The following is a 27,453-nucleotide window of genomic DNA, read 5'->3' as shown; positions in this document are numbered from 1 at the left end:
TAGAGAAGACAACGCATTTCCTCTGTTATGCCTTCACCTTTTGCCTAGGGAAGCATCCAAGTCCTCTTTTTCAGGCTATTGCTGTAAACGGCCTGCCCTAAGTTGTTCTGTTTCCTCCCGGGACGGCCCTTCCTCCTCTGAGACATCTGCCTGCTGCAGGGAGAGTGAGCTGATCTCTATCTCTGCATTTCCCCTGGAGTGGCCCTTCCCTGACATTATTTGGTCCATTCAGGTCTCAGATGGATCTTCTAATTGTGAGCTTTTGGCCTCTAGATGGGTCCTCCCAGGGTCGAGTTCTCCCGCCTCATCTCAAACCCTATCAACTCGACCTCAGTCCCAGGAATCAGTGGGTGCAGACACAGGTATGTCCATTCTCCATGATCCTGGCTAGGTGCTCCTATTCGTGTGGAGACCAGTTTATTTGTTCGTAACCTAGCTATAGCGATGAACCAGGTGGAACAGTGGTGAGCCCTCCTTTCGTCCAATATTTGGCTCACCCATGTCACTGCAAAAGCCCTTCTTCAATGTCACTACCTCGACTCCTCCTGGTGGCATACACTATACCCATCAATCCATGGTATCCTCTAGGTCCACCAGATTCAGAGGGGGTGATAGTTGGACAGTTTTAGTGAGATAACCTGTGGTTCACCGAGAAAAACCCAGAGAGGGAGAGCACCTCCAAAGATGATCAGAACCACCGAGGGAATACAACTCCTCCACTGAAGGTGCAAATCTAACTCCAACACTGAAGGTGGGAATCCAACTCTATCACTGAAGGTGGGATTCCAACTCTATCACTGAAAGTGAGAATCCAACTCTATCACTGAAAGACCTTTCCGATCATCTTCTGAGGCACTTTCCCACTCTGTGTCTTGCTCTGTGAATCACAGGATATCCCACTAGAACTGTCTTGACTATCGCCCCTCCTGAAGCTCGCTAGAGGCGGGGGAGAGCTTGATCAGCAAGGCCATTACTTTGCAGTGCTGCTTGGCTGGGTTGACCACAGTAAATAACTGGTAGGATGGCATTGTTCAGTTTCTTTGGGCTGGAGTGAAGGACCCAAAGCTGTTCATTGGCAGGTATACCCTCTTTAGATCTGAAACCTAATCTTCTTATTCGCAGGGATCCAGTATTTGTAGGTACTGTGAACCTCCTATACGATTTCCATGGGGTTCTTTGATTGGGTGGGCATGCCTGTTCATTCACTACATGGAAGTTCGGACCTTGGTCTCTGGTCTTCTCTGATAGTATCCTGCAGGGTTTAGCATCAACAACTGCATCCTGTTCTCGTGCCCCCATCATCTTAATTCTTTCTCTAAGTAGGCACTCTCTCCTTTGTGGATGGCATCTGTTTGGGGGCAAATTGATACCATGGTGACACCACGTGTCACAGATATCCTTAATAACTTGCAGAGTCTCCAGAACAACACAGGTTGTGTATCGACTGTTATCATCATAAATATTAGGTTGTTCAGTACTAACTTAGACAGTTCAATTTTGTGACAAGTGGATCCGTTCATTGCAATGAACCAGGCTGGAAAAGAGGGATGACTTACTAAGCACTGTGCCTCTTTCTCTCGTCAAGTGCTTGCCGTTCCCTCCCTAGTCCAGGCATCCCTTAAACTCAGTATGGTCTTTAGAGATCAGTAAACTCTACTGTCGTCTAAGGTCCTATCTTTCTGGTTGTGATGGCCTAAAGGCAAATGCCTTCTCTCTCTATCTCCCTCTCGGAACAATTTAGGCAGTCCCTGTACTAGGTATCCCAGATGCATTGTGACATAAGAATAGATGCCGTTCAGACACTCAGACCCCACTTGGTTCTTCTCTTTCACACCTGTGTATTCCTCAACCTTATGTTCAAATCTGACTTTCCCTTTCTTCTACTCTCCCTCCCTTCTTCCTCCCACTCTACATCAACTCTCCCTCTCTTACTCTTCCATTCTGTTCCTCCGATGTTCTCTCTATATACTCTACTCTCCTGCTCTCTTTCGCTCTCTATGATTGCTCTTCCCTCTCTGCACAATTACTGCTCTCCCCTCTCTACACCATTACTACTCTCCCTCTCCATACCACTACTCTCCCCACTCACTAGACTCTTCTTCTATCTATTACTAACAAACTCCTCTGAGGGATATGGTGCCCTCCTTATCCTTCCAATCATTACCCCTCTCACTATTCTCACACCCCTCTCTCACTCTTCTCCTATTCCCTTCTCTTTGCACCCCATTCCTGCACCTCCTCTACTATGTTTACACTCTCCCACACTCGCTCCCTCTAACTCTACCTAATACCCTCAGTTTCACAAACCCCCAATAATTCACTCTCACAAACTGGTTCCTCACCGCTCCTGCACATTGTTCCAATTCTGCCACCAACCCCTCAATACTCCACTCCTCTCTCCGTCCTCCACCTGATCTCTCGGTCTACCTCCTGTCCTCATCCCTGCAAACTACACTCTGCCACTTACCTGCTTCTCTTTTATATTGTAGCTCTATTGATTCTAACCCTCCATGCACCCCCCCCCCCCAATTGGTTCCAGCACTCACATGATTCTGGTGGCCAATATGTGCCTGTCTTTCCTTCAGGTGCTAATCCCTTCCCCCTTTTCCAGCATGTTTTTTTTCCCGTTACAGTCTATAATGGCTGTTTGGCTGTGCCCCAGGCATGCTGTGGGTTTGAAAGTTTGTTTTTCTGCAGCCACGGTGACTTATTTGCTTTTTTGGGGGCACTGAACTTGTCTAGTTGTGGCATTGGTTAACAGTCTGTGTTCGTTGCTGAGTTTTGGGAGTGATCATTTGGTTCTGGCCTGGATTTTCCTGGTTGCTTCTAGGTGCCGTCTGGGAGTTGTGGTGCTGAAAAAGAGGAAAAAGAACACTGACCAGAAAAAGTTCTAGAAGGTATTTTGCGACACAGTGTGGCACTATTAACAACAGGCCTGGCACAAGAGGTGATCTCAGAGACTAGGTTGCCATTTCCCTCAGCTTTTTTGTCTTCTATTCTGAGCTTTTTTTTTCTTCCAATTCTCGCCTGTTGCCTGGAAGCACAATAGAACTGAAAGCGTATTTTACTATTGTGCCTATATTTTACAGGGTCCCCAGCACCGTAGAATTTAAGCAACAAGCTCTCTAATTTTCTCCCTTATGCAGGTGAGTTTAATTCCGTAGCAAACCCATGACGAGAGCGGCTCAACCTTTCCCGCACTCTTTTAGGGCTCAGAGGTGAACAGGGTTTCTTTCATCCTGGCGGTGCTATGACTTATTCCACAGCATCCGCTAATATGCCCATTGTAGATGGCAGATTTGTGGGGCTCGTCACACGACCAGGGTGGCACAGCAGTCTTTCTCCATGGACACAACCATTCACTGCCCAACGGTCCCATTTCTTACAGGCGTTTGAAGGTGCGCTACGTGGAAATAAAGCCACAGTATTATACACGGGTACCGCAGGCCATTCCCCCGCTTGGGCAGGGAGAAAGAAATGACATTGGATTAGCCCCCTCGACCTGGGGTGTATATGAGGATATAGCACTGGCTGAAGCACATGGCATTTTATGAGGAAACATTCTTTAGTTGTAATCTTATTTAGTCTATTTTGTAATTGTAAAAGGAAACGAGCAAACATTTAAAAAAAGGCTGTTACGCTTTCAAATTGATGAGTTCCTGGCATTGGTGCATTTTTAATGGGTTTTGGTATTTACTCCATGATTTTGCAGCAATCATCCGTCATGGTGGCACCCGGCTAATGCATGCGTGCAAGGCACTTCTATTAGACCCCATTTGTCAGCTATTATGGTCATTCTCAAAGGGCACAATCTGCCGATTATGCTGAACGCTCCAATTATCCCTGATTTTCACAGAATTCTGCTATATTCCCATACTAAGCTAGCCTGTTTCTGTTTAGAATGTAGTCCTAACCAAACGGGTGGAAAACCTTTTTGGTCACATGTTAGAATATGGCTGAGTTTTTCCCCTTAAAGAGCCTGTCACTGATGACATTATTTCTACTGAAAAATTAAATGAGGATCACAGGGATACAGAAAGTAAATTGCAATATAACGTGTTAAACCGCCACTGAAATCCCCATTAAATGGACGTTAACAGTATTGTATACATGCTGTACAACCATGCACTCGTATTTACAGTTACATAATCTCAAATCATTGAATATTCATGTACATGATACTGTTTGCTATTTCTGTCAAAATGGAAAATGTGTCCTAAATCTCTTAAGGTTTGTGGGAATAAAATGTGAGCACTGCTCTCGCTCTATGTTCTTGTCTTGGGTGCTTTATGGTGCTGCTAACACTGCTTTTTTAATGGTAAACATTAGAGCAGCACTGCCCCTTATTTTTACATGTGTTTATTTGAGTAACTCAGCAGCTGAAAGTTTCACAAATGCAAGTATACAAAAACAGAAAATAAAATATAAAAAAAATCAGTCAAGGTATGACCTTAACAGCTATTAAAATTGAGTAGAGTCTTCTGATTGCAGTCTTTTCTATAGGTATATGTTTTAGGGGTCCACATTGTAATGTGGACACAGTGCCAAATTGTATAAAGTGGTTGTCAATACCTAAAGCTGTGCAATTCAAAAGCACAATTGCTTTACACTTCCAGGTGCTGTTTCCATTGCACCTTAGAAGTGATTTGACATAATCAGAGTCCTTTAGCACATTATTTCCCAGCGGTCTGTAATCTGGAACCTTGCACGAGCAGTTTAGGACACAGGCAGCATAGGCTTTCTCTGCCGGGATAAGCCCTTGTTCCTGTGCTCCAATCGGCTGCCATATCCACCATCTCCTCACTCTCATCTGTCTCCATTCCATAGTCCAAAGTTGCCTTGTCTCTTCCTCCCTTGGCACCCTACCGATATGCCAGCGGCAACCACCCCTCTTCCCTGGCTCACCCTTTTCTCTTCTTGTCCCTAGTGGGCCCCACTTCACTGGCTGTGTCACCAGCCATCCTTGCCATCCCACGAGTAATACATTTATTTCTGCCAGCAGTTTGTGCTGCTTTCCCTTGCGTACCTGCCTGGATTGCTTTCATTTTTGGGAGCTTTTCCCCAGCCTTTGCACACCTTCCCCAGCATTATAATGACCATAATGGTCTTGGGACCAGGCTATAACATGTAGTAATGGCCTGCTTCCCTGTCAGTGCCTTTGCTTCACTCGGGCCATTACCTCAGGAAAGAGGGCTGTTACCACTCGATATGGCTATCAGGTAATAATGTCCCCATACATAATGTCACCGGGAAAAGCCATTGGCGACATTATATATGGTGACATTATGTATGGGGACGGGTTGCGGGAATGTCCCTTGCTCCCCTTGTATAAAAAAATGTTCAATGTCATAATGTCTCCACTAAAAACGGCGACTTTTTTGTCAGGAGACATTTTTGCAGGGACAGTATTACATGGAACCACGATGCAGCCGTTCACGGACGTCATTATAGGCTAAATAGAAGATAATTGTTTGTTTTCATTATCACCACATTTGTCCTTGGAGATATAGCCAATTATCTTCTGCATCACAATGAATGGACGCATTTTGAAGACCTGAAAAATCGCAGATGACCGCAAACAATATTTCCCTACTATGTTTTCCAAGAATGAAAGCAGGTCTCATAATTCTTAGCACTCCCTATTGTTCTCCGCCAGCGGTGTCTTTATCCTTACGGGTTGGGCAACGGATCTCTTGACTATTATATGTCATGCCGCTGGCCGCAGCATGAGAGGGCTACCAAACCCCAGCTTCAGCATGTATCTTTCCCCGTGCCGTGTTGTCTTTTCGCAAACTCAGAGGAAGAGTGGTAGGAAGCAGAAACCTTAACAACAAGCATTGACAATGCCAACGGTTTTGGCTTTTGTGTAGATATGGGAAAGGCACTTGCCAGGCACTGCCGTGGTGCTATTAACTGGCCATTGATGATATCAGGTGCAAAATGGTGTGAGCGGCTGGGCATGTAATAGCAGTGCCTGGCAAATGCCTTATACATATACACAAGTCAAAACTGTTGACTTTTCTAATGCTTGTTTTAAACAGGACTTCACTGAAAGACATGCGTAGTTCTTATACATCGATTGGCTGAAGCAGACCTTATTAAGACATTTTTATTACTCGAGTAGTGAGTTTTCAGATCCAATTCAGCCATTAACTCTCAGAAGACTGTTTTTAAAAAAACATTGGCATGCAATTTGAGTGCAAAGTTTACTGGTACGGCTTGAATAAAGCAAGCTCAAAGAGTTCCCCAGAGGAGGCATTTTGGGTAGTGAGGTACAGGAATTGGGTGGGAATGGCCATAGGAATTAGCATAGCCATGGGCAGCCAATGGCTGGGCAAATAACCAAACAACACCTAAAACTGTGTGTCCATCCTCATATGCCATTTCTCCCTAGCTCTACTCTAATGCAGTAGTTTCAGCTTATAGGTGGCACTAATAGCCCAAACTAAAAAGGTGGATAGATGCAGAGAAAGCTGTGCATGTGGACACTGGATTATCAGGTCATATTTTGTCCACTTCTTCTGTTCACTCCAAACGGAAAAAAGCACACACTCAAAGTTGGAATAAACTTCACGCTATAAGAACATTGTTGCAGATTTTATTCCTGGTTGTGTAGGATGTGAAGGGGAGACATTGCATAATATTACATGCTCATTTAGCATTAGATGATGTATGACCCACCCCTGAAAGTCCTCTTTACGGGGGGTCACAATTACCACATCACCAGAAACACCTCAACTGGGAAACAGTGATTTGGGAACAAAGGGCCATAGGCTTGACACTTTTCTCAAATGTAAGCCTTGCACAGTGCTTCTGTCATCTACTAAATTGTGAATGTGAAGTGACCTTTTGTAACCACCCAAAGGGTTTTGTTAGTCAATACAAATGTTGATGTGTAATAAAGGGGTATTGCAACTAGGGTAAAGGGATGATGCAGGCAGAGGTGCGTTGGATGCCTACTGTCACTTGCCATTGTAGGCAGCAGACCCATAATACCAACTCTGCTACTTCAATTGCATTAAACTAAAACATCTTTCATTTAAATATGCACCTCATGCAGCTTTTCTTTTTTAAACGTTTAAACAATCACCTGCTGCACCTCAGCAAAATGCCTGTAAAGCAATCCGAGCCCCAAAACAGAGCCCTCCATTTGGCTTCCCTGGGGAGACCTATTTTCAATCAATCTTTTCCACATCCTGTGCTGCTTTCAATACAAGGGTTACAGCTTGCACAATCCTGTTACAAGGTAGCACTAGCAGCAAAGTAGCTGGACCTCACTGTACTTCAGGGCTGGAGAATGTGTGTGAAGGATTGCCATCTGATGAGCGTGAGATAGGCCAATGGATTTTCAGTTTTAAGAAATGTAATGATGCTGGAAATCCATCTCTGATAGGTTGGTCTACTGTTCAGTTTCCCCTTTCATAAAGAAATCTGCATGCCAAAAACATAGTGCCCATATGTGCTTAGATGCATGAGTCGCCTGATATCTGCAGCATCTGCCCTTTAGTGGCACGGGACAGGTTCAAAGGACAGATGCGCCTTCTTGATATCTGCTGGGGCACCATGACCCTGCAGCCAGGCTATGTTTAACTTCTGCACCTTTGATCTAAAATATCATAATTATCTTCCTATCTGTCTGGTGTCAGTGTAAACTCTAAGAACAAGCAATTCCCGATTTTGGTATGATGACTGATAAGATCCTGCAATAATAAAGACACACATTATTTGATATCAGACAGGTTACAACCCTGATGGGCCAGGTTAGCTATGGAAGTCTATGTGGATTGTTAGCCTGCCAGTCTCCACTTCAGCACATGAGACAAAAGGCAGGATGCTCTACGCCTTTGCTTCTCCGGGAGGCAGGATAACTCTCACCAGGAGATCCCCTGGGAACCAAATTCCATATATGAATATGCATAACAAAGGCCAGTCTCACACCAGAGTGTTGTACACCAGCCACAGGGCCTTTGAAGTGGCAGGGTTAGAGTAGTCACTGTGAACAGAACAGGCACTGAAATGGGTTTTGCCATTTTGTTTCTGTGTGGTTCTCTTTCTTTCCTGTCCCCTCCCTTTCCGGAGGAACAAAACAAACTTTGTACAGTGCAACAAGGCAAAGGTCAGTTATCATGGTAACAAGGATTGGACCCCTTACAGGAGGCTTGCTTCTTTCCAAACCCATGTGGTCTTTAATTTTATAAGGAAGGAGTCTCCCACGCCTTCCTAGATTTGTTTCTGGTAACAAAGAACATGACATCTCAGAAACACTGTTTGGAGCACAGTATTTGCCAAAGTCCTCGGCCATAGAGGGGAAGACAGGTGCATCTAAGGCAGAGGAGAGCTCTGTCCCCGAACCATCCTCTGGGACCAGTGGAGGTCAAGTGTTGTGGACTAAGGACTTAACTGCTGGCTGCACAAGAGCCATATTTCTGCTCAGTGGAGGTGAATGATACCCTGTAGGTGCCAGCCGCATCAACTGTTGCTGGGGTGCAACAGAAGCATTTACCTTGTCCCCGGGGAGCCTTGATTGGCCTTTGAGCAAACCATAAGTCAAAGGGCAGCCTTGGACTCTGATTACCTCATTGAACCACTTATGTGCTATACCAACCTGGGCACTTCCTGCCTGCCCCAAGCTTCTTCATGCCAAATGCCTTTGCTCTTTAGACTGAAACTTAATGTTTGACCCAGGCGACTAGCTCCCCAACCCAACATTGAAGTTCTACCCCGGGAAGCTCCTAGAAGCCAGGTGTATTGAGCCCCAAAAGAAAGGAATAAAGTACTGTGAAGAGGCCCTGGTCTACCTTTGGGACAGTAGTGACTTTTAAGTCCCAATCTGCTTTTAATTGAAAGACATATCCTTTGAACAAATACATTACTGACATGTCTTGCCCGATTCACCCCTGCTCCAGAACCCAGATTGCTATGGCATAAATGTTCTGAATGTTCTGTTTTCTTACCACTGGGGGTTGTTAGTTATTTTTGGTTCAGTTATTTGCATTCCTGAGTGTTTAATTGGACATTCCTTTATTTTGGAATTTGCCAGTAAGGTTGCTTCTGTGTCACATTCACTCCCTTCCTAAGAGTATCGCCTACCTTCGCCCCATGTTTCCACAGAAAGGCAAAAGAGTTATATCTCTTGACTTCGCTGGTTCACGTTTATGACTGGGATCACTGCTGGTGTTGTAGTAGTGTGGGGCTGAGTAGGCGGTTTAGCTACTACCCACCCCTGCAGAGCAGTAGTCACAATGTTATTCCTGTCTAGTTTTAAGTGTAGAACTGATGGAAAACACAGAAACATTTCTTTTATGTATGTTTCAAGAATTGCATAAATAAAATCAAGACCAATCAGTAGTTTACTCAAGCAGTAATGGCCAATTTTGTGGGCTTTCATGAGTGATCATGGCATGCTGAGTAAGGTGTTTTCCCAAGCACAGTAAGGGTCTTCAACAAAGTCAAATGCACTTTTGCAGCACAAAAACCTTGCAAGAGAGGATTCTAAATCTATCAGCACCTCCTGTGCTAGGGGATTCATGTCTGGCAAATGACACGGTGTGTGCGGAGAGCACATGCTGATTCCCCTAAAGATAAAATCATACTATCTATAGTGCAACTATCATGGCCTCCATGGAAATGGATAAAGGCTCACACGTAGTCCCCTTACCCTTTCCATGGCCCAAGTCAGAAGCGGCGAAGGAGAGACTATGCAAATGGAAACATGTAAAAGATGCTTGGGGGTAAAACGATGTGTCCGGAGAGGGACTTGGTAAGATCCAAGGCAGCGTCAATGGCGAGACAGAGTGTCTGGGTATCGGGAGTGTGCACGTGTGGCCAGCAAGCAATGCAGACTTTCATGAGGGACGAAAGGCAATGTTCCCAGTGCGATTGCCAGTGATATAACTGAGCTTTGAAAAGGGACTTTTCTATTAGGATTGCAGAGTCAGTCTTCTGCACTGTGTTTGTAAAACACCTTTATTGTTGTCATTGTGCTCAAGCAGCTGGCTGTCAGATGTGCTCGACAGACGTCAAATAAACTGAACCAGGGCAGTGCCTACATCAATCTCACTCCGCTAACTATGAGGCCAAAACTTCTGCTTGCTTCATTGTGGCCCGTTAGTTTCTCTGACCATGAACCTACCACTTAGCTATTGTTTTTTTGTTCTCTCTTTCAGAGTGTCAAATCTATTAGTAGAACATAACACCTTTGGGATCTGCGCATACAGGTCTGTGAGTGAATGGCTGGACGACATCAAAATGGGACGGTATACAGAGACATTTCTGGAAAACGGATACTGCTCAATGGATGCCATCACTCAGGTGACTTTGGAGTAAGTATGTCTTCCCTAAAGTAGCAGACCAGGCAACGTGAAAAAAGTGTCCTTAGCATATATGTGTATATAGGAACAAATTAAAGTTCCCTTTCTGCCTAAAGAACTAATTAAACTGCAGTTAAGTTCACCAGATTTACGCAACAGAACCCTTGAAATTTAGAGGACCAGCTTAACTTGGCGCACTCCCATTGATGTCCCCCATAATGCCATGTCCCCCATACTGCCATTTTGTATGTCATTCTGAATCCCTTCTCTTATAATATGTATGTGCTCATGGGCAGGAACGTGCTGAGTTAAACTGGTCATGACTTCCCACATCCGCTGATTTTCAAGGGTTTTGTTGTGTTAAATCTGGTCAACATAACTGCACTTAAACTAAAGTTGTTTCAGTGAATATCAAGGGTTTTGTTGTACGAGTTATTTTAAGGGCCACTGGCCATGGCCTTCGGCTGTGTCCACTGTACATGTTCCCCCAATACTTTTCTTTTGGACCCACTAGGTGGCTACAGCCTTTGGCCAAGGCCACCATACATTCCGTGGCTGCTATAAACTATTCACACCATTCTTAATAACTTTCAAATTTTTTGACAACTTGATCCCAAATTTTGCAGTTTGGGGTGGTGCTTGACAATCCCTTAGTTTAGAAAATGTCACCCAAATCCATCCAGCAGGTCAGAGGTTATTAGCCTCTTTCAGCTTCTCTGCTGCGAAGCACCAATACTGATATAACGGTTTAAAGGCAGGGAGCACCCCCCATTCTATGTCGAATATTTTAAAAACGGCTAGATGGATTTACCCAAACCCAGTCAAGTAAATTAAGTCAACGCTTTGTGCCTAAATAGTTTCTTATTTGGTCCAAATCTGCCAAGCGTTTTTTATGCTGCTGCTGTTGAAAAACTGCACTTTTTATTTATGGGAAAATGAATGCGAGTAGGCTGAAAACAGAGTTTTTATGTTTTCTTAATAACTTTTTGATTTTCTAACAAATCATTCCCAAAATGTCAAGTTTAGTAAGGCTCTTAATTACCTGTTTGGAAAATGTCATCCAATCCATGCAGCAAGTCAAAAATGATTAGCCTTGCTCAGCCTCTCTGCTGTAAAAACAACAAATCTGATATAAAGGTTTTAAGGAGCAGAGGGCACCCCATTCTCTGTCAAATATTTTAAAAACTACCAGATGGATATACCCAAACCAGTCAAGAGATGTATGTTTCTGCTTTGTGCCCAAGTTGTGTCTTATTTGGTCCAAATCTGCCTGGCGGTTTTCGTGCTATGACTGTCCAAAAACTGCAGTTTTTCTTTTGGGGAAAAAGAATTGGTTGAAAACTGTGAAACTGTGGTATTTTGTTTTCTTAATAACTTTTTCATTTTTATAACATTTTGTTCCCAAAAGGTACAGTTTGTGGGCTGTTTTGAAAAAGCTATTAGCAATACAATTTCGGGGATAAATTGCTGCTTTTTTTATTTCTGAAAATCCTATCAGCCTCTCTGCTGCATTTTGGAGAAGGAGGCACCCCCTTCTCCATCAAATATTTTTTTAAAAAACGACTGGACGCAATAACCCCAGACCTCACGCCTGTACATCAAGTCAATGCTTTGTTCTCAAGTTGTTTCATACCTGGTCTAATTCCGTCCAGCAGTTTTCGATGAGCGCTCGAGCAAAAATTGACTTTGTTCTTCTATGGAAAAAATAAATGGGGACTAGGTTGAAACTGCATTTTTTGTTTTCTTAATAACTTCTTTATTTTGTAATGGATCTTTCCCAATAATTCCAGTCTGGGTTGGGGAGCATGAGGGGGGGTTAGGGCTAGGGAGGAGAACATTTTTATTTGAAAATATTCAGCCAAATCCAATGTTCAAGTCAAAAGTTATTAGCAATTATGTTTTTGGTTTTCCTATGGTACTTGTTATTCAACTTTTAACGCACAGTGGACTAGGGACCAGAATACAGAACCTTTGCACTGGTGTAAGTGCACAGTTTCACTGTCTTATTACTAGGGTAAAGTTTGCCCTAGTGCAAAAAACATTGGGGCCACATTTGCTGTGTGACATGTGCCATTTTGCATGGTATAAACACTAAGGCAAAAATCATACCCTTTCAATGAATTTGTACACCAGCGCAAAGGTGCTTGTGCTAATATGGAATGGCATAGCAGAAGCCATACTGAACCTGAAAGCCAATGTACCTAGTCTTCGTAAAAAGAAATTGGCAATCCTTCTCTTTGCTAATGACTCGGTCCTTACTGTGAGGAATTTGACCATATGTATGGGGAGTATGCTGTCACCTGTTTTTTAAAATGTGTTGGTAATGAAAATGAATGATGTTACGTTATGTTATGTTAAGATAATTCATAAGGCACACGGTCACCCAAGGGCATTGTGGCGCTGAGAGGGAGGAAATCAGCGGGCAGGCTCCATCTAAAACAAATAAGTCTTCAGAGATCTTCTGAACACAAAATGATTAGGCAGCAGAAGATCGTTGCACAGCTGGGCTGTGGCCACAGAAAAGGTTCAGCCACCCATGCGGGAAAGGTGGCACGCAGTGCAGACCAGCAGAAGCAGATCGCAATGTACGGTTTGGGCAGTAGCGGGTACATTTTGCCCGCAGATATTCTGCCCCTACTTCATTCAAGGCATGGTGAACCAAGCAGAGTACCTTGAATTTGGTATGTTGGGCCACAGGTAACCAGTGGAGAGAGCGTAGAACTGGTGTGATATGTGCCCCATAAGGTGATCCTGTCGCCACTCATGTAGCCAGTTTTTGGAGGCTCTGGAGCTGCTGGACAAGGCCCTTAGGCTGGGCCAAGTATAATGAATTACAGTAATCCAGCCAGCGCACAACCAGAGCTGCTTCCACCGGGGGCCTAAGCTCCAAAGGTAGGAAAGGGAGTACCATACGTAGTATTTTAAGATGATAGTAGCCGGCTTAACAGACATCGATCACCAGAGTGGAAGAGATAACCACTCCCAAATGTTTAACCGTGGCAGCTGGAACAGGAAGCTGGCCCAAGGTAGACGGCCAAAAAGAAGACACCCACAGTGCAGGATCAGGGGGAGAACCCACCACCAGTACCTCCATCTTGTCTCCATTCAACTTCCGCCAGTTGTGGTTCACCCAGTCCCCCTCGGCAGGAAGGCACTGATACAAGCAAAACGACACGTCAGCCTGATCAAGATCATGCCGGATCAGGATCTGAGTGTCCTCGGAATATGAGTAGCACCTGATACCGAAGGAGCGGATGAGACACACCAATGGCCAGATATAGATGTTAAAAAGGATAGGTGACAAGGCAGAGCCTTGTGGCACCCCACAGCCAAGAGAATAGAAACAAGAGAGAAAAGGGGGAAGTGAGTGCCTTTGGGCAGTGTGGTCCACTGTATCGAAAGCCGCTGACAGATCAGGTAAAATCAGGGCAGCCACCCCCCCTTGATCAACCAGCCTCGCCATGTCATCCTGCACTGACACCAGCACACCTTCCGTACCTCGTCCTGGCCTAAAGCCCGATTGGGCGGGGTCAAAGGTGCCAGATGACGCCATAAAAGATGACAAAAGAGGTGAAATGAAGGACTGTAAAAGTTTCATAAAAGGTGGCAGAAGTGAAATAGGATGGAAATTAGAAGGGAGTGCCGCATTAAGAGAAGGCTTTTTGAGAAGGGGACTCATAGACGCCAGCTTCAATTCCCGATGAACATGGCCCATCTGAGGAGGCATTTATGGAGTAAGGTTTTGTCTTCCCCCTTCTGAGATGCCTTTAAATACTCTTGACTGTCATATTCCATCTAAATATGACAGGGGGGACGGTGCCTGAGGGCTGTTTCCACCCAGAGTACAGAGGTCTATGTGTATGTCATGCAGTGAGCATTGGAAAATGTGTGCAGTTTAGCCCCCCACATTTTCCAGAGGTTGATCTACCATCATTCAATTTCTTTTAAAATTTCAAAAAAGCCCAGGCGAGCGCACACCCACCATGCGGATGGTCGAAATCCTCACAGTGGGTGCGAGAAGATAGTCATTATGTGTGTAGCTACAGTATGCACTTTTTGTCGTGAATGGTAGCTGCATTCTTAAGACAGAAGTGATGTGCAAAGTGTCATTCAACTTGTGTGTGAAAGCAGAAGCGTGCATGAATGTGGCCAGAACTTCGAATACATTGGCCACATTCTTCCTATATTGTATACATTCTGCAAATTCTAAAAACATCTTGGTTGATCAAGTTTAATGGTTACATTGTATATGCAGTATAAATGCTACCCTTGAAATATCTTCCAAGTACACTAATATGCTATCCTCATAAAATCTTCAATATAATGTTATCCTTACACTATATTCTAAGTGCATTATACATGCTATCCTCATACCATCTTCTAAGTGCAATATGCATACTAATATGGTGATCAGTCAGCAGTGGCAGGTATATAGGTGTATATGGCCCAGCCGTTAACATCTGCCATGTGTAGCGCAGAGCTTTGGGGTGTAGCAAAGCACACTCAATAGAGACCAGAGAGAATAGAGCCTTGATCCACGTTCATGTTATCCCCAGTCATTTACTGCACACATCTCGTTGCTCACTGCATATTTAGGCCAGGTAGTGCACTTATTCAGCGGCCTGGTGAACCCCTTCAAACATGCGTGCGTAGGCTTCAGGGGTACTCATTTTTTCATCTAGCAAGAGCAGCTGCAGAGGAAGGCCGAGAAAGGAAAGCAATTCACGCACATCACAAGCCTTGAGAGAAGGAAGAGCTTGAAATGGGGGTGTAAAAGGGACCTCAGGGAGTTGGGTAAGCAGCTCACGGTGTTTATGGTAAACGATAGGTTGGAGGCTCAAGCTGGCCAGTACTCTGATCTCCCTTTGGTCACAGAAATGAACAAGGAAGGACTAGGTGTAAGGGTTGCATGCGCAGGACTCCCTAAGGCACAACCACACCAACATCACAGGACCACGCAACCACAACTACATGAACCTAGACTATGCAATGACTTCCTTCAACCCTAACATATGTTGGTAATGCAAGGATCTTTCCTGTCTACCTGCAAAGGCACAGGAAGGCACCCAGGATGCACCAAAGGAGCCTGCAGTTGATAGACTGCTGCTATTTTCAAACACCACCTATCCAATATAATTGCAAAGGGTAACTCTGACTTTTGCATGCTGGAATCCCTGCCACTCTAAGGTACGGGTGCAACTAGCATCAAAGGCTCAGGGCCTCATTCCGAAAATGCCGGTATCCTGGCAGTAGAGCCGCCAGGATACCTGCATTTGGTACTTACCTTTACCGGCACTCGGTCTGTCGGCATTGTCGCTGGATTACAAGTGCCAGCGGGACAGTGTAAATCCCCATTCATGGAGTCCTATATGACTACATGAAGGGATTTTCCGTCATAATGAGGGCTTTTCTGGCTGGTAGGGCACCTGGCTTACCTCCTGCATTTAGCTGGACGTAACCCAGGTGGCTCACCGGCAAATCCGAAGTCGGGTGGCTCGGTAAAGTGCCGGTATCCACAGATACAGCCACTTTTTTACCGGAGCGCCCGACTAGGAATGAGGCCCAGTATGTGGCCACATCTGCACTTATTCTCTCTTCCACAATATTAAAATCCAATAAAGGACACTTTTCATTTACCTGTTGGAAATCTACCACCACCATAATTTTAAGCCCCCCAATATCCCCTTCTTGAAAGGAAATAGGTTCAAATGACCCTGGAGCCTAGATGCATTCTCTGAAATGTTTCTAATAACTAAGCTGATTTGCTTTGGTGCTCAAACATGCTCTCAAACGTTAAACTTTTTTTGTAGCTATATGCTAGGTAGCTCAACATTATCTGGAATCTACTTTGGTCATGCCGCTGACTCAACATCGGCCCCCCTTCTCTTCAGCACAGGAGAGGAACAGCCCGCTCCGCCAGAGGGGATTCCACTTCCAAGCACCACCTGCCTGTCTCACACCAGGAGCCCCAGGCAGCAATTGCGACCCATGCAGTGCTCCCAGAGGCCCAGCCCATAAAGAGTTAACAAACATGCTGCCCCCTCATCCCCCAAGTCTACCCGGAGCATCAGCTCATGTCATTCAACCAATCAGCCCGTGCTTACTTACACACTGCACTCAGATATGCAAAATACAAAAGCAGCAATAATGGAAAAAGAGTGAATATATAATGTCTGTTCAAATAATGTATTCACAACAATAAATAATAACTCACATTACAGTAGAAAAATCAAGTTGTTTTAAGAATGTTCAAAAATAATGTATCTTTTTTCTAGTTTCATCAGCCTTCTGGGGAAGATAAACTGGCCTGCCAATATTAAGTAGTGGGTAAAAGCAAACATAAGAACGTTTTGCTTTATATCTCCACATTCTTTGCTGTCATAGCAGGGTAGCAGCCAAACTTGTCTGGAATGGAGGCTGGGGGGTGAGTTGGTCGGGGGGGGGGTTGTGCCGAGACAAAGAGGAGGAGATGTTTGCATCAACTTTGCCTGCATCCATTTACACACATCATGTTTGTATCCTGCATCCTATGCTGAATTTGGATCTTTGTTTTGCTCCCATTGGTTATACTCTCAGCTATAAATGTTAGCATGAATAGTTTTTTTTATTCAAATAAAATTGGTTTAGTTGACATATCAACTTTTTCAATTTACAACAGAATAGAATAGATTTTTAGAAAGCCATCTCGACTCATTGAGAAGGGTGCTCAGTCAATCGGGTGGATGGAAACTAAAGGGGAGAACTGCTTAAGTTCTGCAGCCACCTGAGCCCTTCCCGTGGTACTGCCATTTCTTGGGTGCACCAGCCCCTCCGCAAGCTCTCATGCCCAACCTATCCTACACCCACCCCTTTCCCCACCCACTTAGCAGCTGGTTCTCCCGGCACGTACTCTCCTTCCTGTCAGGCCGCCATAGAAATCGAAAGGTGACTTTGTCCCTTTTCTAATGTGCAATGGTGGTGGACATCTTGCTTTTTTTCACGGGAGTTTGGACTGTGCAGTACACGTTGCCACCATCTCCCGTGGAGAAAGAAAAATCTGTTTGCACCCCGGAATGAGCCCCAGGTTGTGAATCACTGTCACCCTTAGTTTTGGGCGTCGTACCAAATTCAAGATGGTGGTCTGTTACCAGCCCGGTACGTACGCATCCCCAACCCCTTGAAGCGTGGATGATAGATGTAATGAGTCATCCTCTTTCTAATCAAGCAATTCTGATGTTTCCTGTCTTCTGTATATCTCATTCTAAAACGAGGACTCTGGCTACCCCACCTTGTGAACACCGGCCGTGTAAGGACCCAGCACTCTTTGTAAATCTCCCAAGCAAATACAATCTTCAAGTAAACCGTTGGTAGGTGGTTAGGCTGTGCGAGGGGGCGATAGACTCTTTGTAGCGGACAGCTAAGAAATACTCACATTATGACTATAAATTCCCGTTGAATGATGGGTTTTACCTCTAATCTGCATAGCAGCTTTATTATCTGTCACTGCCATCATTATAAAATGTGTCTCAAATAGTTGTAATCATTTGTGTGTCCATTGGATTTATATATGGCCAAAACACTGGTACCATGTTTGCCCTTATTACTTGAAATCCAATGATCTGGATCAAATACTGGGATCTCTCATATTTCATTATTTATTTCTTAGCCTGGCTAACTGGATGCTGTGTGGGGGGAATTGCGACCTTTTGCCGACACCCGTTTTTCCGATGGGTGTTTTGCTGTGGGAGTTTTGATGAAAATGTCCATCTAAATTTTTTGAGGTGGGGTGGGAAAGGGTAAATAAAGGTTTGGGGTGAAGGAAAAAAAAAAAAAAAATTCAATGAATGCGGCTTGGGGGTGCTATCCCCCAAAAATAATTTACAAAAAATGTTGAACTTTTTTGGCATAACACCTGTCGGAAAAAAGGGCGGCGGCGAAATGACATGGAACCGTGTAGGTGGAGGGGTTGGAGAGAGTGGCACACAGGGTTACGTTTTTCTGAAATACATGTACGGAAAATGTTTTCAATCCGCTTATTTCATTGTAATGCGATGTAGTTCCTGTCCGTCCCCTTTGCAGCGAGACCGCCGACATCTTTCACTGGGACATAGCTCCTGAAGAGGGCACATTACTATAAAGTATTTGCGCTGGTGCAAAGACTGGGGCACATCTGCTTTGCTCTATTTGTGATACTTGCCTGATAGGGGTAGAAAAACAGGTTTTGATATGACCTGTCCCACACAGAAGTGTTTGCAGTAGAGTAAACTATGGAGCAAGTGCATTTTTCACACTTCCCTTTGCATTACAAGAGGGAGTATTCAGATTTGGTTTCAGCTCAGTCCCACTCTTCACATTTTATACGTGGAGAGCAAATGACGTGCCCTGTCCCGTGTTACTTATAAACCGAACATAATTTTAAAAAGCAGTTGATTCATTTTATGAAAAAGCATAAAACGTAATAAAATAAACACCAGCCTACGTTTGCTATTGTTCCGACTTTACAACTGTAAACAATTGTGCAGCGTCACTTTGCTCCGTTTTTTGTTCTACTGCACAAACACTGTTTGTTCCACTCCCTTTTACTCAATTTACTCAATTTGCAGAAATTGACCTAAACCATTGTGCCACATGTGCTCGCCAGAACTAACATCATGCAACATCTCTATTGATACATGGAGATATGTGTGTGCAAACCCACAAACAGGAGATAAACACTGTTCCAGTGCAGAAACGATCTCTGAGGCCAGCAACGTGTATTAATACACTTTCATGGACGGATAAAAACACCTTTTTGTCTTTGGTTAATGTGCTGTGTGGTTTGTTCTATGTGGTTTTGTCGTTCTACTGAACTGTAGATGCTCGCCATCAAAATAACACGTTTTCCTGGAATGCACTTGATTGTATTCATTTTGAGTTGCTGCTCCTTTCATTCCCATACAGGTATTTTGCAGCACTGGATAGCCACGCAGTTGGCCTACACTTTTTTTTCTCCAAATGGTTAATGCATTTTAGGTATAACTGCAAAATTTCAACTTTTGCCGTGAGCTAAACATGTGCAGGTCGCTTCCTTTTTGATACTGTAATTAGCTCAAAATGAGCCTAATACAGCTTTAACGCCATCTTGATTCTGCCTCATATATATATATATATTTTAATATTTCAAATATAGGGACTTTCGCTGCATTTTTATTTTCCTAGCTTGATTTTAGCAGTTATAGTGACCGTCCCATAACTTTATTTAAGCACACTTTTGTTTAAACATGCACATACATGATACAACACATTAAAACATCCGTGAGTTTCTTGCACAGAAATCAGATGATTCGAATTCATTGTTTTCAAAAGTATGCACTAACTAATATGCTTACGCCAATCGAGCTGTGAAGAAAACAGCCGACTGCAATACGTGAATTCAACACTTGCGTGCACCTAACCCGTCATCCTAAAACATCCTGAGAAAGCGCGCTGTACCTCGTTTCGATGTGCCCTCTCCAGTGTCCCCTTCCTGTAAACAGCCGCGTGGGCCATTTGTCAGTAGAACTGCAGGCTCATGAGCAGTCAATTGAAAGGCACTTAGCCTTTGAGCTGACCTCACTTATTGGCCAGAGTAGTAAATTGCACTGCTTAACTACCTTTAAGTGACCATAATTGGATGTCATAAACCACAGGTCTGTCAATGGGCAGAGCCCATCAAATACCTGTAAAGGAAAGCAACCAAACAACAGAAAGGACAGAGGCAGACAGGAGAGTTCAAGCAGCACTTTATGGAAAACTAACCATATCATTTACAGCATCCCGCCTGTTTAGATACAAGTTCCATTCGTTAATGCTTTTTTACCATGACTTGGCATGGCCTCTACATTTACACGTGTTGCCACATCTGGGCGGGCCCACGGGTAGTGCCACAGTTCACTTATGGTATGTTTTTCTCTGTTGTCAGAAGTTGATGGTCACCCTAAGTTACGTGTGGCACTCCAGACGTGGACTCCCTGCTCACTGTGGTCAGAGAGGCACAGCTCCACCTCACTGATGAGGCCCAACAAGGCTGAAACACGTGTATGGGGTTGCTGTTGGTACTCTTGTTCAAAGTAGGTTTGCCTGTCATTTCGGTGCAGGACTGCCCTTGTGGGTGGGACAAAGACTGATATGCAAATGGATATTCTTTGTGAAAAGTACAGTGAACTAAAGGCGATGGCTGCAGACTCTCAAAGTGGGTAAAACCATAGAATAGGTTATCATGCCATGTTCTTTCGAGAGAGGGGCACCTGCTACCTTTTTTGCATTTTTGTAAGGAACTTGGGGTTGGTCACCCGAAGTTACCTGGGTGAACCCAGACATGGACCCCTTGCTCACAGTGCTTAGAGAGCCACATCTCCACCTCACTGATGAGGTCCAACAAGGCTGAAACACGTCTATGGGCTTGCTGTTGGTACTCTTGTTCAAAGGAGGTTTGCCTGGCATTTTGGTGCTGGACTGCCCTTGTGGGTGGAACAAGACTGATATGCAAATGGTTAATCCTCCTTTGTGAAAAGTAAAGTGAGCTATAAGCGATGGCTGTGGACTCGCACAGTGGATAAAATCACAGAACAGGTTGTCATGTCTTGTTCTTTCGAGAGAGGGGCGCCTGCTACATTTTCTGCAATTCTGTGTTCAGTAGGTTTTTCGGGCACCTGCTTGTTTTCTTCTAGCAGAACACAGAGGGGCTTAATTCATGGAACTTTTAGCACAGTGTAAAGTGACTTTGCATTGGTGCAAAATGACTTTGCGCTGCCAACAAACACCCTGATTCACAGAGCGATGCAAAGTGTATTTTTGCAGTGCAACGTGACTGCGCCACTTTTGCACCATTTACACTGCAAAAATACACTTTGCATCACTCTGTGAATCAGGGTGTTCGCTGGCAGTGCAAAGTCAGTGCAAAGTCAGTGCAAAGTCACTTTGCACCAGTGCAAAGACTTTGCACCATGCTAAAAGTTCCAGGAATCGGGCCCAAAGTGTTTGCTCATATTCAAGTCGGTCAGTGTCCGAGGAAGGGGGTCTCGTATTCATTTAGAGCAGGGGAGTTTTTTGAGGGATCAGGTCTGCTATCCAGGCCTGACTCTGTAACCCACTGTTGCAATGTTCAGCCTGCTGATCCTGTATTTGACCATCAGCATATGGTCATAGGTTGTTCACCATAGACAGACACCATACACTCTTCACTTGTAGTAGCATTTCATTATTATTTTACCTTGTGTTAGGGTTTAATGAAGGTAGTTTGTTATTGGGGTTCACTTGTTTCCCTAAGAGCTGTGTATTCCTGATTTGGTATCTGTAGATATTTTTCAGGTACTTAGGGCCCTATTCAAGGAATCTTTTGCACGGTGTAAAGTGACTTTGCACTGCTGAAAAGTGACTTTGCACTGCCGAAAAGTGACTTTGCACTGCTGACACAAACCCTGAATCATGGAACTGTGCAAAGTGTTTTTTCGCAGTGCAAAGGCAGTTCAAAGTCTGTACAAAGTCATTTTTGCAGTACAAAATGACTTTGCACTTACTTTGCACTGCAGAAATGCACTTCACACAGTTCCATGAATAGGGGTTTGTGTTGGCAGTGCAAAGCCACTTTTCAGCAGTGCAAAGTCACTTTGAACCCTGCAAAAAATTCCATGCATTGGGCCTTAAGTATTTTAATAGGAGTGACTTATTGTTTATTGTCCTGAAAGTTATACAACATTTTGTGGTTAGTTTTTGTATATAAATCAATGTACTCTTAATATGACTTGCAGCACAGTAAAGAGGCTGAGGAAGGTTGCCTGGCCTCCTACTCCCATGTGCGCTAGTTATACGGTAGAATGTCCTAGCTACGCTCACAGCAATTGTGAAGTTTTTCACAAAATCTGGGGAAAGCAAGTTGGGGTATTCTGCTGCACATGGTCCTCATATCAACTTGTGATAGCAGCAACCAAGGCAGAGGATTTGATAGGAAGCGTCGCCATGGAACGCTGTAGGTTTACGAAGATAGTTTGCAGGTTAAAGCTTTGTAGGGGCAACTTCCTAGATGCTATGCCCCTCTCCTGTGGGTCCTTCCCTGAGGGGGTCTTCTGGCTGGTCTTGTAGAGAATCTGCTTTTGCATTCATCTTTGATCTGAGGGGAATCAGGGACGTCATTTCACCAAAATGCCAGGGGTAGCGGAAGTGACATCACACGACCCCTGATCCCTGATGACATCACAGCAAGTGATGTCATTTGCCCCCACCCCAAAGTGATATCGCGGGAAGCGATGGAACACAACCTTTCACTCGTTGACAAAACAAGAAGTGGCATCACATAGCATTGCACACTACGAAAAATATGGTTACGATATCACTATAAGGCGATTTACATTTCATACCTGAATGGATCGCCATATGTATCGTTATGATCAGTGTGTATAGGCCCATATTACCAAATTACTGTGATTGCAAGCAGACGTCCATGACCAAATAATAATGATGTGTTATTATATAGCACTTAAGCTTAAGCGCTTTACATAGAAGAAATATACACCCAATATCACCCAACCTGTGTTGGTACCCATTTATCGACCTCAGAAGGATGAAAGGCTGAGTTGAGGCGTTTGAGACTAAATGAGTCTAGCAATTATTGTATAGAATTCCAGAAAGACACATTTTTTGGCATTCATATTCTTTCTTATTTAGGTTCAGTGCTGAAAGTGTTAGACTTGTGGCCCTCGTGTTCTTATTTTTCTTCTATTTTAAGGGGCCCGAACAAGAAAGCTAGCCACTCCAGAATTAAAGATCCACATTCTTTTTAGAGGTCGCTAGTTAGACGACAGAGGTCGCAAGGGAGACCTCAGAGGTCGCACTTGTGACCTCTGGCGACCCCCAAATGACGTCCCTGATGGGAATGCACGGGGGTGTGATGTAGCATGGTTTCCTTGTCTCAGTTTGGACGGAGGTAGCTTAGCACTTAGAAATAGTTCTATTACCTTTGGCTCAAATAGAGAGGATAGAAGCACTACGTTGCGGGGTAGCATTCACAGCAGAACATCATTGCAGCTAGATTTCTGAGGTAAGTAAAACATGGAAGCATTTCTGAGGTGCATTGCCATGCATGACCCGCTACGCAGTAGGTAGATTCCGGTACCAGACTAGACAGAGCAGACCATTCTTTCTTCCATGTTTACCCATACCTTGGAGGCAGGTCAGATGTCAGGTTAGTGGACCTCAGAGCAGGGAACGCCGCCGAGAGAGGCTTGATACACCAATAACATAAGGTAGGCCAATAAGCTCTTGCAACTGCAGCACAATACGTCTTAGCACTTCAAGCCTTCAGTTCCCATGCACAACATGTACATATTAAAAAACAGTACACACATTCGAGGACATGGATAACACCAACAATACAATGAAATGTGAGAGTTGCTGTTTTTCTGGAGAGAGCAACTGGGACATAGAATTGCGACAGTGGGTGGAGAAACGTGTTATACATGGGTAGGAACTCCTTGACATTGGTTCTTGATTCTAGCCATGACACTCCTTGTGAACAGGGGCTGCCCTTCCTTAATCCAGACATCTGGTCAGTGTTTCAGAATATCCACACTGAATATGAAACAAATGGCACCAGAGTTCCATTGCATATATTAGTAATTTAGAAAACATTAATGGGTGTTCATATTTGGTAGGTGGACAAAAGCAACCCTGTATTCATAGGAAAATGTACATATCAAAACTCCTTACTCTGATATGCTGTTTTTATTGACCTGAAAGGAAAAAGAATGCTAAATGCCTCAATTGATCTTGACTAAACGCACTGTTGAAAAGAAGTTATTAAACAGTACCTTCAATGGGGATAATGACTGCTCTCAGTCAAGGGAACTTAGTTGATTCAGTTTGAAGCATCAAGAGATTACATGCTCATTTATCTTGTCATCCTTTGATCCCGGAGCTCCCAGAATCCCAGCATAAATACCTTGAGAGAGAGGGAGAGAGAGAGCGAGAGAGAGAAGGGCAGAGGCAACGAGAGGGATCTAGCAACATAGAGAGACACGGGGAGAGAGAGAGAGAGATAGAGAGAGAGAGAGAGAGAGAGAGAGAGAGAGAGAGAGAGAGAGAGAGAGAGAGCGAACCAATGTGATAGAAGTCAAGCATACCGGCAGAAAGCTATAGATTGAATGCAAACAAGACAGGGAGTAAAAAATAGATGACAACCCGATAAGATAATACATTTTAGCGAACACAGTAATCCAGTGTTGGCTGTTGTGTAGGCGTGGGATAGACCTTTTCCAGGCACTTGCATAGTGGTGCTACAGGGCCATAATATGGTGACAGCTGGCAAATGCTGTGAGTACCTGGATATATTATGGCAGTGCCAAACAAAAGCTGGCCTAAGGCCGGTACAAGAGACATAATGGATGGCTTTTCAGTGATTCTTTGAAGCAGGAATTCCGTTCAAGATGTACTCACATAGTTCTTATGAATCACATGGATGAAGGCACTCTTGGTTAAGACACTTGTATTACACCAGGGGCTGGTCTACTTTTGCAATTATGCCATCACCTTACATAAGATTGCTTAGCATAACAGTGGCACTCCTTAATAGCAGTGAGCTTGCACAGAGCGATCCCTGGGGTGTGTGTTTGGGGCGGGAGGTGCAGTAGTTAATAGGAGCAGCCATAGAGACTAGCATTGCCGTGGGCAGTGAGTGGGTGGCTAAAAAGACAAACACTACCCACTGGCTGTGTCCTTTGTCCCACTTCTCATATCCAATCGCTCTCCTATATTCACTTCTCATGGCAATAGTTTCAGCGTAGAGGCAGAGCTTAGAATGCCTCCTAAGAGCCAACAACCAAAAGAAGAGAACGCTAGCACATTTAATGATGCTCAAAATTCCGACAGAACTCTGTAGGTTTATAGGTATTCCAAATTCAAAATCACATGATTGAATTAATGTGATGGTTTCACGCGCCCTCACTATGAATGAGGACCAGCCATCTTCCTGTGAGAGTGAGTGGTCAGGTGCCCAGTGGAACGGATGCTGTGACGCAGCTTTATTTTAATGTGTCATTTAGGCTGTGACTAGAAATCTGATCTATTTCGTATCTCAATTTGGAAAGTAACTGATCCTGTTTTCTTCCCACAGCGATTTGCGAAGGTTTGGCGTGACACTGGCCGGGCACCAGAAGAAAATAATGAGCAGCATTCAAGAGATGAGAGTCCAGCTGGTCAACGGGATGGTGCCATTATAACCGCTCCCCAGCGCCTCTTCCAGAAACAAGCAATCCTGCACTTTGTTGACTAACCCTGAGATTTTATTTGGGGGGAGGAGAGGGTTAGGGGAAAAGAGTTAGAACTACAAATCGACCTACCTAGCCACTATATTTCTCAGCCACTATATTTCTAATCTGTGTTTTATAAGAAAGACATCCTTTCCTTCCTGTCTGTGTATTCATTTTCATGAAGTAAGTGTATTATGCATGGAACATGGAAATGAGTATCCTACGAATGAGGTTGACCGCCTTCTGATGCTTCTGCAAGGAAAGCCTCGCCACCACACTTTGGTCTGTACATGGAATGTATATAGCACCTTGATATACCGGATGACGGCAGCACATGTTAATACTTCCAAACTTCCAAGGACTTACTCGAAGAAGCGGAAAGCGTTTTGGGGCCGTTTCTGGCTTGCAAAATCTGCAGTTTACTGAAGTTTTCTTCAAGTCTTACCTGTCTACAGAAGTGTATTGAAGAGCAATATGGTTAGATCTTTTCTTGATAGATAACTTGTTTTGTAAATGAAAACGTGCTGTTGCACAGCACAAAGTACTAGATACCAGTGTAAAAAACGTGTTGCTTGATCAATTGCAAATACAATATATTTATTTTTTTGTGTTATACGGTTGCTCTTAGTTTGCTCTTTTGTGAAATCAATGGATATGCTGTGACTCATTGATGTGTAAATAATGTACAGTTTGCTACACACCCAGGTACAGGTTTTTGTGCTATCCCTTTGGCTTGTATTTTTGTTGTTGTTCGGCCCTGACAACAAACAAAGAGATTTTAAACACATGACAAAAAACAAAAGAACTTTTTTTTCAATAAAAAGGACATTTCTTTGTCACTGATGCATGTGACTGGATTCACGTTTTCTACCTAAACACATGTTGTTTTGTTTGAGTGCCTATCAACTTTGGGATTGTGTTATCGCCGGCTTCAGGGACGAACCCACGTCAAGCTACTGATAGGTAACTGCCTCGGGTGTCACCAGCAAGGAGATACCAGGAGTGGGTCAAAATTACCCAGCAACCATCAAACCAGGCCACACTGCCAATCATACGGGTGACAACATGCCTCTTGTGTGCAGCAGCATGCCTCCTTGCACTGGCAATGCATGGCCCCTCCTCCTGCCCCACCACGGGTTGTGTTTTGGCAAAAACACAGAATTCACTAGTTTGCAAATAATTTGCCATCTGTACCTGCATAATTTCGAACTAGAGGAAAGGCAGCTATAGACTGAAATAACTGATGCAATACAATGCTAACAATGACATACCATAAGCACAGATGCAGTTTTCTGACAACAATGACTCAGCTAATATTTTATGAAGTAATCATGGAAAGCAGCCAGACTCTGCTAACAGAAAAGATGCATCATCTGCCCTGCAAAATGAATTAGCTAAGAAGGAAGCAGAAAAACTCGCCAAAGATGCCAACATGCCCAATAATGAGACAGAAAATTCCTCTTAACACTCTAGTACTACAAAAATCCAACCAAACCAAATTCTGAGACGGGTGGTATTCAACTCTGTGAGACCGTAAAATGTGGAGTCAGATTATAAAATGTTAGCAGCCCAGACAAGTAGCCAAACATCCATTCCATATTCCACTCAGCACACACATGTCTGCCTACAGTTCAAGTGGAACCCCCCGCACAATGCCCTTAGAGGGAGGAGGAGCAGTTAGGTGAGGGAGATGCTTGTGCACACTTCCCACATCCATGCTTGTGCTGGGGTGGCATATCATATGGTTGTATGTCAAATTCTTGAGCTGATAATGGCAACTTATTGAGAATGAGTGAGAATATTATTTAGCAAACTAAATTCACAGTTAGGCAAAGGATGGGTATGTGTATGTATTTTAAAAGAAAGACAATGGCCCTCATTTAGAGTTTGGCGGTATTCCAGCA

General features: G+C 44.1%; 1 protein-coding gene across 2 annotated transcripts in view; it reads left to right on the top strand.

Annotated features, from left to right (window-relative positions):
* Window positions 1–26,394, top strand: part of EPHA5 (EPH receptor A5) — a 938,871-nt gene extending 912,477 nt beyond the window's left edge. For both annotated transcript variants that reach the window (XM_069630489.1, XM_069630488.1), the window contains exons 16-17: window positions 10,167–10,322; window positions 25,414–26,394. In XM_069630489.1, the coding sequence (XP_069486590.1) occupies window positions 10,167–10,322; window positions 25,414–25,519 (262 nt within the window). In that variant the 3' untranslated portion in view covers window positions 25,520–26,394. The remainder of the gene's footprint in view (window positions 1–10,166; window positions 10,323–25,413) is intronic.
* The last annotated feature ends 1,059 nt before the right edge of the window (window positions 26,395–27,453 follow it).

The sequence above is a fragment of the Ambystoma mexicanum genome, chromosome 6q (genome assembly GCF_040938575.1).
Source record: "Ambystoma mexicanum isolate Mex_15411 chromosome 6q, UKY_AmexF1_1, whole genome shotgun sequence".
NCBI classification, from domain to species: domain Eukaryota; kingdom Metazoa; phylum Chordata; class Amphibia; order Caudata; family Ambystomatidae; genus Ambystoma; species Ambystoma mexicanum.
Note: the sequence above shows the minus strand (reverse complement) of the source record. Positions and strands in the feature narration are given on the sequence as shown.